The 17,234-nt window shown below is 40.6% G+C and overlaps 1 protein-coding gene across 4 annotated transcripts in view; it reads right to left on the reverse strand.

Moving 5' to 3' along the window:
* Positions 1-1,447: 1,447 nt before the first annotated feature.
* KDM1A (lysine demethylase 1A) overlaps positions 1,448-17,234 on the reverse strand; it is a 63,193-nt gene continuing 47,406 nt past the window's right edge. For 2 of the 4 annotated variants that reach the window (XM_082372691.1, XM_082372692.1), the window contains 11 exons: positions 15,236-15,378; positions 14,768-14,858; positions 13,428-13,562; positions 12,577-12,650; positions 11,675-11,786; positions 8,063-8,195; positions 6,309-6,496; positions 5,487-5,601; positions 3,650-3,777; positions 2,814-2,960; positions 1,448-1,952 (listed from right to left, as the gene is read on the reverse strand). In XM_082372691.1, the coding sequence (XP_082228817.1) occupies positions 1,767-1,952; positions 2,814-2,960; positions 3,650-3,777; positions 5,487-5,601; positions 6,309-6,496; positions 8,063-8,195; positions 11,675-11,786; positions 12,577-12,650; positions 13,428-13,562; positions 14,768-14,858; positions 15,236-15,378 (1,452 nt within the window). In that variant the 3' untranslated portion in view covers positions 1,448-1,766. The remainder of the gene's footprint in view (positions 1,953-2,813; positions 2,961-3,649; positions 3,778-5,486; positions 5,602-6,308; positions 6,497-8,062; positions 8,196-11,674; positions 11,787-12,576; positions 12,651-13,427; positions 13,563-14,767; positions 14,859-15,235; positions 15,379-17,234) is intronic. The other 2 variants (XR_014238569.1, XM_082372693.1) reach the window with 2 other exon arrangements.

Consider the following 17,234-nt stretch of genomic DNA (forward strand, 5'->3'; position numbering starts at 1 on the left):
TGCAGCTAGTATATTTCATTTACATTTACTGAAAATACTCAGCCAATTACTGATTGCCCTCAGGACTGGAAACATAGCTGAGGCTTGGGAAAGGACATTTCCTCGGACTCATGTAACTGGACTTAGAATCATATAGCAGTTATTTCATTGCTACATTTTACTTTTAGGCTCTTCTATCATCACACACACACACACACACAAAACAATCAATCATCTGTGTCATCTCCCAAGCTGCCTATGTCGTTTATTTAAAAAACAAAAACTCTTCAAAGACCACAGACCACGGGATCAGACACCCTAACCTCCTGAGGTAACAATATTCATGGCAAAGCTAGGATTCAAATATAGGTTGTGGTCCAAAGTCAGTATACTTTCTCCTACATGCTCTTCTCACCTTTACATCATAGTTACACCACTTGCCCTGATCCTGGTGTGCAAAGTTTTCCCATGGTTGTCACTCATTCCAGGACGAGGGAAAAAGCCCTCTCCATCTTCATCTTCCAGTCAGAACACCAATGTAATGTTCCTTAAATCTTACTAAGAATAAAACCTCATTTAAACTAATTATAGGGAAGAATTGACTAACAGGAGTAAAATCCAACTTCCAGAAGCAGATTATGTACATATACTTACAGTAACATAGTCTGTTAGGAACCCTTTGGAAGAAACAGGCACTGTTCCCTTTTTGTAAAAATGTTTTAACCTTACATGGCAGAAAGGACTTTGCAAATGTGATTAAGGATTTTGAGGTGGGAGAGAGATCTGGGTGGGCCTTAAATGAAATCACTAGTATCCTTATAAGAGAAAGATAAGATCTGACTACAGAACAAGAGAAGGTGATAATGGAAGCAGGGATTGGAGTAATGTGCTTTTAAGATGGAGGAAGGGGCCACAAGCCCAGGAATACAGTCACTAGAAGCTGAAAGAGGCAAGGAAATGGAATCTTCCTTCAGAGTCTGCTATGATAATTTGTTACAGCAGCAACAGGAAATTTCCACTATGTTACCTAAACCCTTGATCTCCTTAAACTTTTATATCAATATCTTGGACAGAAGTGGAAAGTTAGTTAGCACATACCCATGGAGGGAATCTAGGGGAATAAAGCCAGGATGGTCTGCCAGAGGCCCACCCAAACTTTGTGTCAAGGCTTGTGTCTTATCTTGAAAATTCATTGTTTCCTAATATCCACATGCTTGACCTGCAGCTTCCTACCCCTGGCACACGGTCACCCCACAATCCCAATGGGGAAGTCTAGCCCCACAGACCAGGAAGCCCTTTGCTTCTATGGGAACCCCCCTCAATCCTGTCTTCTGACCAGACCAAACCATTTTCTCCTTTAATATAAACATCCTCTTTATTTAAACATGGATAAAACTGGCATTTTCAAAGGAGTAACACCCTGCCTTATATATAACTCGAACCCTAAGGGGAAACAAAAAGATAAGACTAATTTTCTATGAAGTTTTATTCTCAAAATATAAAAAACCACCACACACAAAGAGACTAAGATGTTCTCTCGCAGCACTTGCTTGCCTCAGTCCTAATGAAGAACAGACTCCCACACTAATGGACAAGTGCCTCCCTAGCTCTAAGTCACTTAAAGGAGGCAACCTCCTTGGCCACCTGACCACCAGGAGCTCTAGCAGTTGATCTGGAGCCCAGATGCCAGGTGAGTTTCTCAGTGGAATCTAATATTGCTAGAAGAGCTTTGCTTATGCAGCAAAAGACACAAACACATCGGCCTCTTCCCTTAGAACACATCCATCTCACATGCTCGGGGACTGCTGTGCAGGGACGCCTGGTGTGGCCTGGCGAGGCAGGGTATACATGGCCCCCAAGAACTGGTCTGCAATCCTTCCTGCTTCTCTCAGCCCACTCAGCAGAGCACCATGGACCGTGGCTGGGTAGTTACGGATTGTATGTTCTCCAGCAAAGAAGAGTCGTGGAATAGGCTATTGCAGGAAAAAAAATTAGAGAAAATCAGCAGGCTGCAAATACGGCTTATTGTTGTGTTTGAACTGCCAAATTCCTATTGCCCTTTGAAGGCTCACTACCTGCCCTCCCCACCCCATTAATGGTCCATCATTCTCCCAAAAAGGGTCTCCCTTATCAGCAGGCATTCTCCTAGAACAAACAAAAGTAGAAATGGGGCAATAATACTCAGCCCAGCCTTAGTTCTAGGGTGATGCTTAACTGCATCTGTGCTTATTTATCGGTTTAATTCTGGGGGATACCCAGTTGTAGAGCTTCCTTTGCCTAATGTATCCCCTACTAGAGGTGTGGTGTTCCCGACTACTCTGAACCAGAGAGAACACAGCACTTGTTCTCCTTCTGGAACGCTTCTGCCTCTCAGCTTAGAGCAGGCCTTACTTACCACAGGGTCCTGAGAAACCCTGACTACTTACTCATAAAGACGTTAGGTTATTTCTCAGGGGCATGTCCTGGAGGCCCCTAAGTAATTGGGATCCTGCAACAATCCTATGAGCCAGTACAAAATGGGGCACAATTAAAGATGGTTTTGTTTTTGTTTTTTAGGAACAAAAATCTGAATAAGGAAAAAGTAATTGGTTTTTACTCTGGACTCTTGCATTCTGAACACAAACTGTCTAGACTGACAAGGCCAACATGTAACAAATTAGACACAAATAATATTGCTCCTCCCTTTCCCTCTGCTCTTGGTTATCTGAAAGGGTCCAAGAGTCCAAGACTGACTAAAATCTAAAAAGAAAACCAGTGGCACTATTTTTACCCTGAAATCCTGGGATACTGGCCTGTTTCCAAATAAGCCCAGGTACAGTTTGTCAGTTTCTCACCTGTGGGGCACCTGGAATTGAGGGGCCAGGAGTGATTGGCTGAGCCATTAAGTCATAGTCATTTCCAGATGATCCTGCGGCTACATAGGAATAGGAGCCCCGGGCCCAGGGATCAGCACGCCAGCGAGACACCACAGTTTCCTTGGGCTAAAGGAGAAACCATGAGTGGAAGTTATTACTGGACACCAAGGACAAATCGGTCATTTCTGAAAGGTAGAAAAGCTGTGATGGGTGGGGATACAAGTGAGAGAAAGGCAACAGACACAAGAGTTAGCCAAGTGATGAATGCTGCTGCTATAAAATAAAAAAAATGCCTTCAGGCTGCAAGGAAGCCTCCAGATTGCCTTCTCAGCTATGAATCCAGAGATCTACCAGGGATTGATCTCTATTCCCTTTTAAAATTCACATGAAGCATTAATATGCCTTCTCTCAAAGGAATCATAAGGGACTAAAAGTGTTCAATGGACCTAAAGAAAGAATAACAGAAAAAAGTACCAAGAGATTCTCTTGAGACTTCCCTTGGGGAGTTGGCCACTTCGTCTGAAAGGTGGTTGGGGAATGGGGGTGGGGATGATTCCACACGTAGAGACAACAGACAACACAAGCAAAGAAATGCGGCAAATAGCCTTCTCAATCCCCTGGCCCATGTACTGGGGGCTTTCCTCAATCCCATACTTAGGGCATGAACTCTAAACATTAGCATTAATGTAAACCCAGCACACAATTCTGGCTGAAACTGTCCTGACGAAGAATCTATGCTGCAACTCGAGACACATCAAACCCTGCTTTAGTCTAAACCCCAGATCCTCGCCTGCCCCTGCCCCTTACTTACTTACCTGGGGCACTGCACTGCTACCAAAAATCCCTTTGAGAATGGCCAGGCATCGGCCAACAATCACATCATCACTTATGTTTTCCATGATGCCAGCAGCTTCTCCTGCCACTAGTGCCAATAGTATTGGAGCTAGAGAAACAGAAAGGACAATTCCAGGGTTTTCCTACAGACTTTTCTCAAGTACCTCCTTATCAGGTCTCACATTATTCTTGGCTGTTTGAAATCTGATGACCAACAGACAGACATGCACCACTCATGCTAGACACATGTTTCTGAGCCAGCAACTTGAATCCTATCCCCAGAAGGGTGCTGGCAAACCATAGTGAAGTGTGACTCATGTACTTCACTGCTTATAACCTGGCAGAATACAGAAGTCCTGAAGATATAACTTCAGATCTTGCTATCAAGTGTCCCTATATTTAGGCACAAATTCTTAGACAACTCCATGACCAGGGCTGCATCCTCTCGGCTGTCATCCCAGGCCCTTCCATACTCATCATCACCCTTACTCACCCATTTCGTGACTCTGTGTGCAACAGGCTTATGTGATAGCCACAGTACTAGATGCTAGGGATATAAAAACTATAAACTAGACTATATACTCCAGAGATCAACAACAACAAAAATAATCATAGAGATAATTACAAACTGGGATAAAAGCTATGAAAACACAGAATATAGAGAAAAGAATACAAGGACATAATTTCATTTGAGGCAGTGGGAATACATGTGTCCTGGAAAGTCTCTTTGAAATAGTGACATTTGGGCCAAGCCCTGAAGCTGCATAGAGTATGCCACGTTGGGAAGGAAGAGAAGGAGAAAAATAAAAGCGCCCCAGGCCCAGGGCACAGTGCAATGCAGAGGACCCAAAGTAGAAGACAGCATGGTACATTTTAGGATTCCAGGAGGGCAGACAAGTGTGCCTGGAGGCTGGGGAGGGCATGGACAATGAAGAAGCTGAGTAGAAAAGACGGGTTAGATTATTCAGCCTTCACGATGGCCACGATAATGAAAGCCATCAAAAGAAAGAAGCGGGGATAGCAGTCAGTGGCTACTGGCAATTGAACAGGTATGAGGTAAGAGTGGCCTGGACTGGGAGGTAGGCAGTGGGAAGAAGTAAACAGGTCTGAGAGAGAGAGTGAGGCCCTGACAGGACTTGATGGCCTAGATCAGGAAAGAGAAAGGACACTCAGCAGTTGTTGGAAACAATGTGCTCAGGGAGCAAATGGCTCCTCTGTGGAGTTAGTGGCCCTGGCCATGTGAAGGCTGTTCAGTACCAGGCAGTGAGGAGTGATGGAAAGAACCACGTGTCAGTCAAACTGGTTAACTGATGTGTCTGCATTGTCAAGGCCAGGCCTCCTAATACTGCTGCAAAGGAGAATGTCTTACATCCTTTTCTTGGAATGAGGTAAGATCTAAATATACTTCTTTTTTAAAAAAAAGCTCTATATAGAACTAAGAGCAACTTAATTACAGAAGAATGTAAAACAGGAGGTAGGAGTTTGATAAATACATTCTAGGGAAAGTGATCAAAGATTCAGGGGCAAGTCAGATACAAAAGCCTGAGAATGAGGAATACAAGTTTCCCTTTCCAGGAAGCTTCCCTGGGCCTGACCCCATGGCTCAGTTGATTTCTTCTTCTATATTTTCTCTTGCAGTGCCCTGGGCTTTCACCCTGGGCTTTCACTCTCACTCCTCCACTTCCTGCCCCGTTCTGAGGCTGCCAACCTCCTTACTGTATCCCCCACTAGGTTGTTAGCTCCTTGAAGGCAGGTATAATATTCCGAACTCTCTATTCCTATAAGGATGTAAAAAGATTAAAACTAGAAAGCCGTTACCTTTATAGAGGTTCCAGAAGAGGAACAGCTCACCCCTGCTGGCAGTCGTACTGCCAACATGTCCGAACAAATTGACACTTGGATCCCAGAATACCCGGTCAAAACACAACACGACCTATTGTAAAAAAGGAGCACATAAGCTGGTGACAGCGCTCAGAGAACATGGCTTTAAGCACAGCTGTGCCTCAACAGGAAGTACTTCTTCCTCAGACCTTACTAAATAAGTTCCTTCTAATCTACTCTCAGTATAAGCCTAGAAATCCCTATTATAAATGTACTAGGGGCTTCCCTGGTGGCGCAGTGGTTGAGAGTCTGCCTGCCAATGCAGGGGACGCGGGCTCGAGCCCTGGTCTGGGAAGATCCCACATGACACGGAGCAAGTGGGCCCGTGAGCCACAACTGCTGAGCCTGCGCGTCTGGAGCCTGTGCTCCGCAACAAGAGAGGCCGCGATGGTGAGAGACCCGTGCATCGCGATGAAGAGTGGCCCCCGCTTGCCACAACTAGAGAAAGCCCTTGCACAGAAACGAAGACCCAACACAACTAAAATAAATAAATAAATAAATGTACTACTTAGGAAGACATTTAGCACTCTCTTTTTATAGGCTTGGGTTTGAGAAGTGACCCCCGAAGACAGTCCTCATGGATACTTTATACATAATTAGGTACTAAAGTGAATGAACTGACAGGCCTCACCCTGATATCACAGAGTTGAGAGCACAGCAAAATGTTCAAAAACGCAAACCTCTCTCCTCTCTAAGTGGAGGGCAATCAGACTGGTATTTGTACACTGGGTATGTAGAGAGGTACCTAGGGCAAGTTACCTTGTTAAGGTTGCCAAATCCCATCCTTTGGACTGCAGATGTTTTCCACTCAGGAAGAGGCGGCACAAACTGAACAGCTGGTGGCTGCTGCTTCAACACACCCAAGGGAAGGGTACAGAGGACTGCATCACACTTATAAATAAACGTCTGGCTCGTGGAGCGGGTATTCACCGCTATCACTTCACATCCTAGAGAGGTTAGAGGAAAAAGGCTTTATTGGTGATAAGGATGATACTGACAAGGGTACTGAACATTTAGCGCACAGTAGAATCTACACGCTATCTCAGTTAGTTCTTACTACAAGTCTGTGAAGTCAGTTCTGTTCATTTTCTACAAAAGAAAACCGAGGCAGAGGTGAAGTAACTGTGTAAGGCCACACATGTAACAAGTGCCAGGATTTAAACCCAACAGTCAACTTCAGAGTCCTCGATCTCTACCACCATACTACCCTACCTTCCCGACTGATACACTGGGGATCTTTTGGACTAATAATAGGACCTTATCATTTACCAAAGTTAAGTAAATTTAGACCAAAATTAAGAGTAAAATGCCTATCCCGATAGAACCAATACCTCTCCACTGTGGTTAGGCGCTCACTAAGGACCAAAAGAAGAATGATATCAGAAGACTGTGGTGCCGATCTAAGGGATGCAGCCTAAAACCACAGAGCATGCTATCCTTGAGAATACGCGGTGATGCTTAGCTTGCCAGGATGTGAATGAGCTCAAAGCTGACCACAGAAAAGGTACTGAAAGTAAGTTAATGTACTTTTCCCTCATTTGTGTTCAATTTTTTCTTCAATAAATGCCTCTTTACATAATTTCTGAAAAATACAGAGAAAGCTCAAAATAAGTATGAGAGCTCCATACATGCCCATTTTCTGTGGCCACAGAACTAGGGAAAATGACACAAAAGCTAGTCTCACTGTTCTCCACCTGCCTGCAAATGGCTATTTAAGGCTGTAGATCTTCTCAACACCAGCAGCTAGAAGCTGCCTCTGAAGGGAAAGCTAAAATCAAAAACTCTTTCACTGGTTGTTAAAAAAATTATCTGTGGTGATCTCAGCAACTCTAGAAAAGGGGCCATGGAGGGCAAGACTGGTGGCCACATCTCCACTAGTCATGAGAGCCCTCAGAGAGGAGGGGTGACTAGCTTCCTTAAGGAGTTCAAGACTATTAATTCCAAAGGTGGGTGGATGATGGGCTCTCTGCACTCCACATGAAATGTACCCTGAAAGCAGCAATAATCAGCACAGAGCCTACTGCCATAGGAATCACAGGGCAATTCCATCTCTGAAGTCAACCTATCAGCAAAACTGCTCCCAGAACGAGAAACCAGCCTAAGCAGTTAGCCCACCTGAATAGGAAAAGCCAAAGACCAAGATGCAGATGGTGAAATACAAGGGGCGGGTCCCACTGGAGTCCTAGGGGCCCAAATCCTGGTATTTAAGAGCATACTTAGCAAAATTAAATCCAAACTCCCTGGCTGTTTACTATAATACCAAACTAATATGCACAAACTGGAGACTCTAAAAATTGCCCCAATTTTCTGGTTTATACTATGATGGGGTCAGAGCCTCTAAAGGCTCTACAGCCTCAGTACTTTTGTAAATGCAAAATTTTAAATTCAGGAATCATAGTTTATGAGACATTCTATCAGGAAATGTACCTAAAATTTTTTCTGTAGGTCAAACTCAACAAAAGATCAGTACCATGTTTCAAAGTAAGAGATTTATCTTACCAGTAAAGACGTACCTGAAGCTGTGTAGCGAACCTGCCGAACTGCTGTATTCAGTTTAATGTCCAGGCCTTCTGCTAAAGCCACAGGCACACATGAGTAGCCATTCCTCACTGTCAGGTGGCTGCCAGTGAACTCAAAGTCATCATCCTAAAGAAGACAGAAAAGGACATATTTTCACACTTTCTTAATCTAACTTATGCCATTTATGTTGAGTCCTATAAAATAACACTGAAAAAACACCAGCTTGTGGAAAGTCAATATTCTAAGACAGAAATTAAAGAATAATCACGCAGTCTTCCACTACAGCTGCCCCAGGAAACTAAAGGGAAAACGGAAAAAACGCCAGAATGTCGCTAATGACTATCTCTGGGCAGTGAGATTAGGGCAGTTTCTTTTTTTCTGTGATAGACTTTTTATCATCACAGTCCTACACCACCAAGTCCAGACTACCCATGGCGGGCAGGAGAGGGAAGGAAGCTTATTCAGTAAATTCAGATGATACCATAAATGTTTGTTTGGCTTTTGTATGCACTGTAGATGTGGTAGCATATCAGATTCACCATCCTAATTACATTTTCTTCTACATAACAGCAAAATCAGTTTTTATGGCTTAAACTTACAGGTTTTAAAGTTGAGGAAGACTTCCAAAACTAAAGTTGGTCAAACCAGACGAAGGTAATCTAGGATTATAAAGACTCGCCCAAGATAATCCATAAAGAAGTCAAGATTTGGCCTGGAAGAATTCCCAAAATGATTTCATGTCTTTGAATTTACTGAAAAATTTTCCAAATAGAGAAACTTTTGAAGGCTAGTTGATATTTCTAATTTCGTGAAACTCCTGGGGAAAACATACCACGATTCTTAGGAATTAGATAAAAATATACTGGGTTGGTAGCACAACTCTCACTACTTAGTGACTGACTCATTTGTTCCCCATATGGATCAGTTCACATCACCTACATTCAAAATTTAATACGATTACAAATGAATACATATTGCAACATCAAATGATAGATTAGTGACTAGAGGTAATTTAGTATTTACATGAAAAACCATAAAGAAACTGGAAATTCTACAAGATTTGTACCACGAGCAAGTGCAATCCTTCCCATAATTCAAATTCTAAAGAATACCAGGACATAATCTGAAGATGAAGAAGTAAAAATAATTTTACTAGGAAAATGTATAATGAAAATGAAAATATGTAAGTAAAATATAATATTTACTTCTATACAATCTTAAGTCTGGCCAAAGTCTCAGATTTAGAGATTGGTCCATTTAGCATCTAAGAAACCTGGTAATTTCTCACCAGTTCAAAAGTAAATCACACTGAAACACTTAAGAATAATTTAACAAAAGATGTGTAAGACTGGTACACTGAGAACTATAAAGTATTGCTGAGATAAATTAAAGGAAACCTAAATAAATGGAGAGATATACCATGTTCAAGGATTAGAAGACTCACTATTATTCACGGTCGTTTTTTTTTTATTTATTTATTTATTTATTTATTTATTTATTTATTTATTTATTTATTTATTTATTTATTTATTTATTTATTTATTTATTTATTTATTTATTTATTTATTTATTTATTTATTTATTTATTTATTTATTTATTTATTTATTTATTTATTTATTTATTTATTTATTTATTTATTTATTTATTTATTTATTTATTTATTTATTTATTTATTTATTTATTTATTTATGGCTGTGTTGGGTCTTCGTTTCTGTGTGAGGGCTTTCTCTAGTTGTGGCAAGTGGGGGCCACTCTTCATCGCGGTGCGCGGGCCTCTCACCATCGCGGCCTCTCCTGTTGCGGAGCACAGGCTCCAGACGCGCAGGCTCAGTAGTTGTGGCTCACGGGCCCAGTTGCTCCGCGGCATGTGGGATCTTCCCAGACCAGGGCTCGAACCCGTGTGCCCTGCATTGGCAGGCAGACTCTCAACCACTGCGCCACCAGGGAAGCCCAAGACTCACTATTAAGATGACAATCCCAGAAGGTATTTTTTTTGTAGAGACTGATAAGCTGATTCTAAAACTTTATAGAAGATCTAAAATAGTCAAAACACTTTCAAAAAAGAACAAAGATGAAGAACTTACACTTCCTGATTTCAAGATGTACTATAAAGCAACAGTAATCAAGACAGTGTGACAGTGGCATATGGATAGACAGACATTGAATGGAAGAACTGATTTTCAACAAAGGTGCCAAAACAAATAAAGAAAAAAGATGGTGCTAGAATAGTTAACTAGATAACCATATGGAAAAATATGAACCCTACCTCACCTCTCACTATACACAAAAATTTAACTCAAAATAGGTCATAGACCTAACATAAGAGCTAAACTCACAAAACTTCAGGAAGAAAACAGGAGATAATCTTTGCAGTCCCAGTTTAGACAAAGATTTTTCAGGACACAAAAAGCACAAAGCCTAAAAGAAAGAGTTGATAAACAGGACTTCATAAAATTAAAAACTTTTGCTCTTTGAAAGATACCATTTAGAAAATGAAAACGCCAGTTGTAGACTGGAAGAAAGTATTTTCAAAACAAAATCTGACAAAGGAACTGTATCCAGAATTTACAGACCATAATGAACTCTTACAAGAGGACAAACAACTGTTTTTTTAAATTTAGTTTTTTAATTTTTTTAACTTTTTATTTTATATTGGAGTATAGTTGATTAACAATGTTGTGACGGTAGACCTTTTTAAATAGGCAAAAGCTCTGAACAGACTTTTCACCAAATAATTGACATATGAATGGCCAATAAGCACATGAAAAGATGCTTCACGTTACTAGTCATCACAGGAATGCAAATTAAAACCACAATGAAAAACTACTATACAACCATTAAAATGGTTAAAATGTTAAAAACTGGCGATACCAGGTGTTGGTGAGGTTATGGAGCAACTGGGGCTGGCGTACACTACTGCTGATGAGCATGAGATGTGGAAAACCGTTTGGAAGTTTCTTATAAAGTTAAAAATCTACTTCCCGCAGACCCAAGAATTTTACTTCTAGATATTTACCCAAGAGAAAGACATGAACGTTCACAGTAGCTTCAATCATTTATAGCCAAAAACGAAACAACCTAAATGTCTGTCCATGTATCAGTGAATGGGTACATTCTGTGGCCGTATCCATACAATGGATATGAATATTACTAAACAACAAAAAGAAACAAACTATTGATATACACAACAACAATGAATCTCAAAATCAAAAAAGGCACACACAAAAGGCTGTATACTGTACAATTATATACTGTATGGTCCAATTTACATGCAATTCTAGAAAAAGCAAAACTATAGTGACAGAAAGCAAATCAGTGGTTGCGTAGGGCCAGGAGCAGGAGGGCTGGGGCCTGACTGCAAAGCGACAAGAGAACTTTTCAGGGTGACAGAAATGTTCTGTATCTTAATTGTGGGCGTGGTGGTTCATGACTATGTAAGTCTGGCAAAACATCACATTGCTCACTTAAAATAGGTGAGTGTTATTGAATATAAATTATATCTTAATAAAGCTGTTTAAAAACACACATACAAACAAATTAACAGTTTCTCTTAGGAGCCCTCTCAAAGACATGTGCAACAAAATACATGGTAAGGGAATTTTACCTGATCCCAATGTTTAAGGGAAAGTGTAGAGAGAGGTGTGGCATTAGCAAATTCAAGATTTGCAAAATGCCAGTCAAGTATTTGTCTGTCTCTTGACGAGAGATACACATCACTGCAGAATGAGAACAAAGGAACACAAGGTTATTAAAGGACATTACTACGATTCTCAATGGGCTGATGTGGATGATCTCAGTGGGACTATGCCTTATGTGAAGAAATTCTAAGTCAAAAAGCAGGACCGTATCTGTCTTATTAAGCCCTTTATTCCTGCTGCCTAGAGCAGGCCAAGCTTACTGCATAAAGCAAAGGCCTGACTGTAATTCCGGGGAAAAAAAAAAGTCTTCTTTATACTGTTACCTTGCATTATAAAAGCTTACTTAAAAATTTTTTTTTTTTAATATTTTGAATAAAGCATGGACTTTTTTTTTAAGCAAGAATGGGTAGCATCCCTGACTACAGAAAAGAGTAGATGTATGTGGAGGCCAGATGCAACATGCAGCACACTGTCACCATGTAAGAGTTCACTATCAAAAACCCAATGGAAATAAAGTGTAACACTTTCCTAGTCCCCAGAATTATGAGAGTTTAAAGCAATACCACCTTCTACGCCACTCAAAGACAATTTTCATTCATGTACCAAATCTTATGGGAAAAGGCTATCTTTTAAAAAAAGATACCTAGATTCAAGTATCTAGGACACCATTACACATTAAAATATAAGAGCAGAGGATTAAGGAACCTGACAAATAGTCCTATGTGCACAGATACCGTCCATTCATTAAACAATTTACAATACATTCACTGAACATAAATAAAAGCCCAGGGTGTTTTGTAATTTTTCTTTTAAATCTAACAGAAGGAACAGTAAAAGCTATCTTTCTGAGAGTTTGTGTTTTCCTTACCTTGGGGGATTGGCTTCTAATTCTTGAAGTTTTTCTTCTAGCTTTCCTTGTGTTTCAGCTAATTCATCATATTCCTGATAAAATTAAGAGAACTGGGTTGATCTTGATGGGTCAGAGACCCACCTAGTTATTTATACCACAAAGTGTAAGGCCTGGACCATATTCCTGTTCAGGTCAATCTACAAGTGTGCCTTAGCTGAAGGCTGGAGGTTGGGTCAGGGCTCAGGGATGGTTGTTCTTGGAGACAAGTTACAATGTTAGCCTAGAATTAAGACTGAGGGGGGTGGGGGCGGGGAGGTGGGGGAGGATGCAGAAGGAGGAAATAAAGAAACATACTAGTATGCTACACAGTAAGGATGAAAAAGAATAGTGACTACCACTTCCGGTGCGTTTACTGTGTCCCTAGCACGGAATAAGCACTTCAGACCCCCTACAAGTGAGGTAGTACTAACACCATGTCACAGATGAGGTGACTAAGGAGTCTAAGGTCACATGGCTAGGAGATAGTAAGTTAGGGATTTCAACCAGACAGTTTGACTCCATTCAATAACTCTGAAATCCATGTTCATTATCATTATTTTAAATTGTCAGAGATAAACTATGACAGAGGGCTAAACTGAGATGTAGGTAAGCTAAAGGATGACACTGTGAAAACAAGGCAGGAATTCTGCAGAAAAAGCAGACAAAATTAACCCATTAAGTTCTCACAGCTCCTGTGTACCAAACCCTCTTCTTCCTACTACAGGCACCTGTGATTGGCTAGTAGCTCTCTCTTTTCCAAAGTTTCCTGGATCTATACTATTTCTTAGGATTCCAAGTAAAAATCAATGAGGCATGTATGTATACCATACCTTGCATAAGGCAGTTAGATCCCTGTGTTTGCTTTTCACTAAGAACTCAGCAGTGATATCTCTGGGTGGCTTGACTTCAGATGCTTCTTTGTATTGCTGATGGAGTTCTTTAATTTTCTCTTTTAAATTTACCATCTAAGAGGGAAAAATACAAATTTACCATTCCAGACAGTAATTCATTGCCAAAGCATGTACTTTGGTTCCTCCCCTAAACTGCTATTACACCAAAACAGGGTTATACTGCAAGGTCTATGGAATTCTTAAATACGTCTTCCAAATCATGACATTAAAAAAAAAAATTGTTTTAATGACATTTTAAAACAGGAAAAAATCCTATATGGCTCAACACAGAGGTATCACATCACTATCAGATAAGTAGGATTGGCTCTGTCTTCCAAAACAAATGGGAGAACTAGGAATGTCCCATTAATAAAAATATATAATTAATTAAAAATTAACTACCAGGAAAAACAAATTGTCTCCAATTAAACTTATTGCTTTGGGAAACAAATTGTCATGATTTGTTTTTTAAATATGTAAAAGGTCAAATCATCACACAAAGAACCTTAAAGAACCATTCCCCATGTTAGTTTTTTCGGATTTCTGGTGGTGCTACACAAGACTAGGGTGAAGGTTAAAGCTTGAAACTGGGAGCTTCACACCAGCTGGCCATATTCTAGCCACTCTTCTCACTTCATCCGTACCACAATCCATGAAGGTGTGCCAGAGACCTCTTCATTTGACAAGATGAAGAAATGAGGTACAATGAGAGAATGAGGCAAGAATCCAGTCACAAGATGCACCCAGATTTTGCATCATAAAGCCCCCAAGTTTGCAGCTGGCAGGATGAGGAGAAACAAATGGTTTCCCAGTCTGGAGCTAGGGCTCTGGAAGGTGGCATAAACAAGGGCCCCCTTATAGGTACCATTGGGGAATATCCCCATATTGGCACCTCAAGTGAAATAATTATGCCAATGAATTATGGTACTGGCTGCTGACATGTTGTCTTCATCAGTGGGAACTTAACCCCAGCACAGCTGATCTCCCTCTCATCCTAGACTTCAGCAGAGGGCATTAGGCCAGCTTTGCAACAGTCAACAGCAACCTGACACAGGAAAGATCTATTTCCCCCAGCAACAATTTACCAATAATGCCATACTGAAAGACTGACAGATAAAACAGAGCCTTTTGCTAGTCATTATTTTCTTAACAATAATGAGCTGTGCAGACTTTCTCTCCCATGGAGAAAAAAAATCAGAAATGCTTTTAAATTTTCTAAATTAAAGGCCTTTTCCCCCTACTGATGCATCTTCAGCTATGAAAAAAATATAAAATTTCACCTTATTAAGAAGTTCTTTCAGTTCCTCCTGAGTTTTCACTATCTTCTTCCAATGTTCAATCTGCTCATCTTTGACATGCTTTTCTTGTAACCTGAAGAGACAATATATATGCTCTGGCCACACAGCCAGCCTTGCTGCATAAGACAGGTGCCCATCAGAAACATTTGATGGCATCAAGGCCCTCTAAAATTTCTAATACTTTGGAATAAGAAAGTTGGCTGGTGGCAAATTATTTTCTAGGCTACGTTAAATACAGTTAATTCAATACCATAAAAGACATGAATTTTACAATGGAGAGAGCCTTATGGATCATGTAATTATTTTAAATAGCTTTACTTTTGGATTTAACTATTTCACAAGAAAATAAGTGAAAACTAGCTCAAATAAGATTTGATGAAAACTTTAAACATTAAATAGCAAATCTATAAACGGAATCCATAATACAACAAGCAGTATCAAAGTACTTACTGAATGACAACTTCCAATGCCTGGCCAAGGGACACAGGCTTATTATTGAGGACATTGAAGTCTAGTTGATGACTCAGGTAAGATGTAGCTTCTAGCAACCGGTTAAACTCTTGCTCTACCATTTCATCTTTCTCTTTAGGAACCTGAAAATTTGAAGTATGGCAGAGTTGGTCCTTACACGACTAAACATAACCATCCATGAAAACACAAATGCTCTACAGTTTAAAAGGTCAAAATATGTATCTCAAAGGGGAAACCTTTGAGGACAATGATTCAAACTGTCTTTTCCATGAAGTGGTCAATTCCATTAAATGAGATATGAAATGTTTCAGCCCGGATATTTTCCTATTCTCATGATTTTGCCCTCAGAGCTGGGACTCTACCTCTATTAACAGCCACAGGATTCACATTGGTGCTGAGTGAAGTCATGTGGAGCACAAGGCGCCCTGGAGTTGACATGCACTGAGATAAGCTGGGCTGACATGCAGACAACACACTGGAGAAGTCCCAGAGAACAAAGACTATGTCAACACACCTGAGCACCTTCCAGAATAAGGACAGGATGAAAAAATAAGAAGCCCAAGGTATCTGCTTCCCCTCAAAGACGACAATTTCAGGTAGGAGTAGGGAAGAGAGAAGTGAAATTCATGGCTATTAATAAGAACACAACAGCATCTTAATTCTTTCTCAGAGTAATAGTGTTTTATGGCACCAATTAAGTTCAGAGTTGAATATCCAATGCTCTTAGACTATGAGTGACTGAGGTACCAGGTATGGCTCACTACTGTGGAGTAAGAGAACAGATTGCAAAGCAGATCATCAAGCTGCAAGACCATGCTCCTAATCCCTGCTGTGCCCCTACCTAGTGATACCATCAGTTAGCTGACACAAATTCCTCTGCTACTGCTTAATTCAGCCCCAAAGTAAACTGTATCTACAATCCTATTGCTGAATTCATGGGAATAGCGAGAAGGAAAAAGCATGTCTAAGGCAAGCATCTCTTGCCATAAAAAGCTAAGCATCGGGACTTCCCTGGTGGTCCAGTGGTTAAGACTCCATGCTCCCAATGCAGGGGGCCTGGGTTCAATCCCTGTTCAGGGAACTAGATCCCACACGCGGCAACGAGGATCCCGCGTGCCACAACTAAGAGCCGGCACAGCCAAATAAATACATTAAAAAAAAAAAAGCTAGGCATCAACTGGGAAACGGGATTCAAAATTTGGATTTTCACTTTACCATCAACCTAAAATTGGTAACAAGAAAACAAAACATGAAAGTAAGTCCTAATAATCACTAAGGCTAAGGAAGAATGATCTACAATTAGAGGTAACTATTATGGACAAGATCATCACAGTAAAACTCTGCTCCTCGTCTGCAACTCCTTCAGTTTTGCCCTTCCCAATTAAATGGATGCTTTCAGAGCACTAGCCTCTGCCCCTTCACTGATGAGTCACACAAGTAACTCTTATCAGATGAGCCATGGTATAGCAAAAAAGAATATGGTGAGAAGTATAATCTGCACCAAAACAAAGGCAAAAGGACTGCAACTCTCCTTTGGAACTGTAAATTATGACAAGACACTATAACTAATTCAATCAAAATAATATTTTAAAGCATCAAGTTCTAAAAGATCACACATGGAAGAGATCAGGAAATCTTTATGAATTAGAGAATCCCCCTTAGCCTTAGAAATAGAAACCCCTGAGAATCTTTTGGTTTATGTTGAGAAATAAGGCAGTGAATCAGGCTTTGGATGCTTGGTGCCATTTATATATCAGGGTGGTACCTAGGACTTGGTGGATCAAACACATCTGACCTACCCATTCAAGTCCAGGGCCAAAGGAAGGAGGTCTTGGTGACATCGCTACTTGTTCTGATTACACAGCTATCAGAGCTGATGGAAGTGACCTTCTTGTCAGGAATTTCATTTACTTTCCCGTCAGTTACATGTACTCTATATATGATAGTCACATACAGAATAGCTCAAAGCAATGCTGAA

Source organism: Balaenoptera borealis (genome assembly GCF_965194805.1).
Source record: "Balaenoptera borealis genome assembly, chromosome: 1".
NCBI lineage: Eukaryota > Metazoa > Chordata > Mammalia > Artiodactyla > Balaenopteridae > Balaenoptera > Balaenoptera borealis.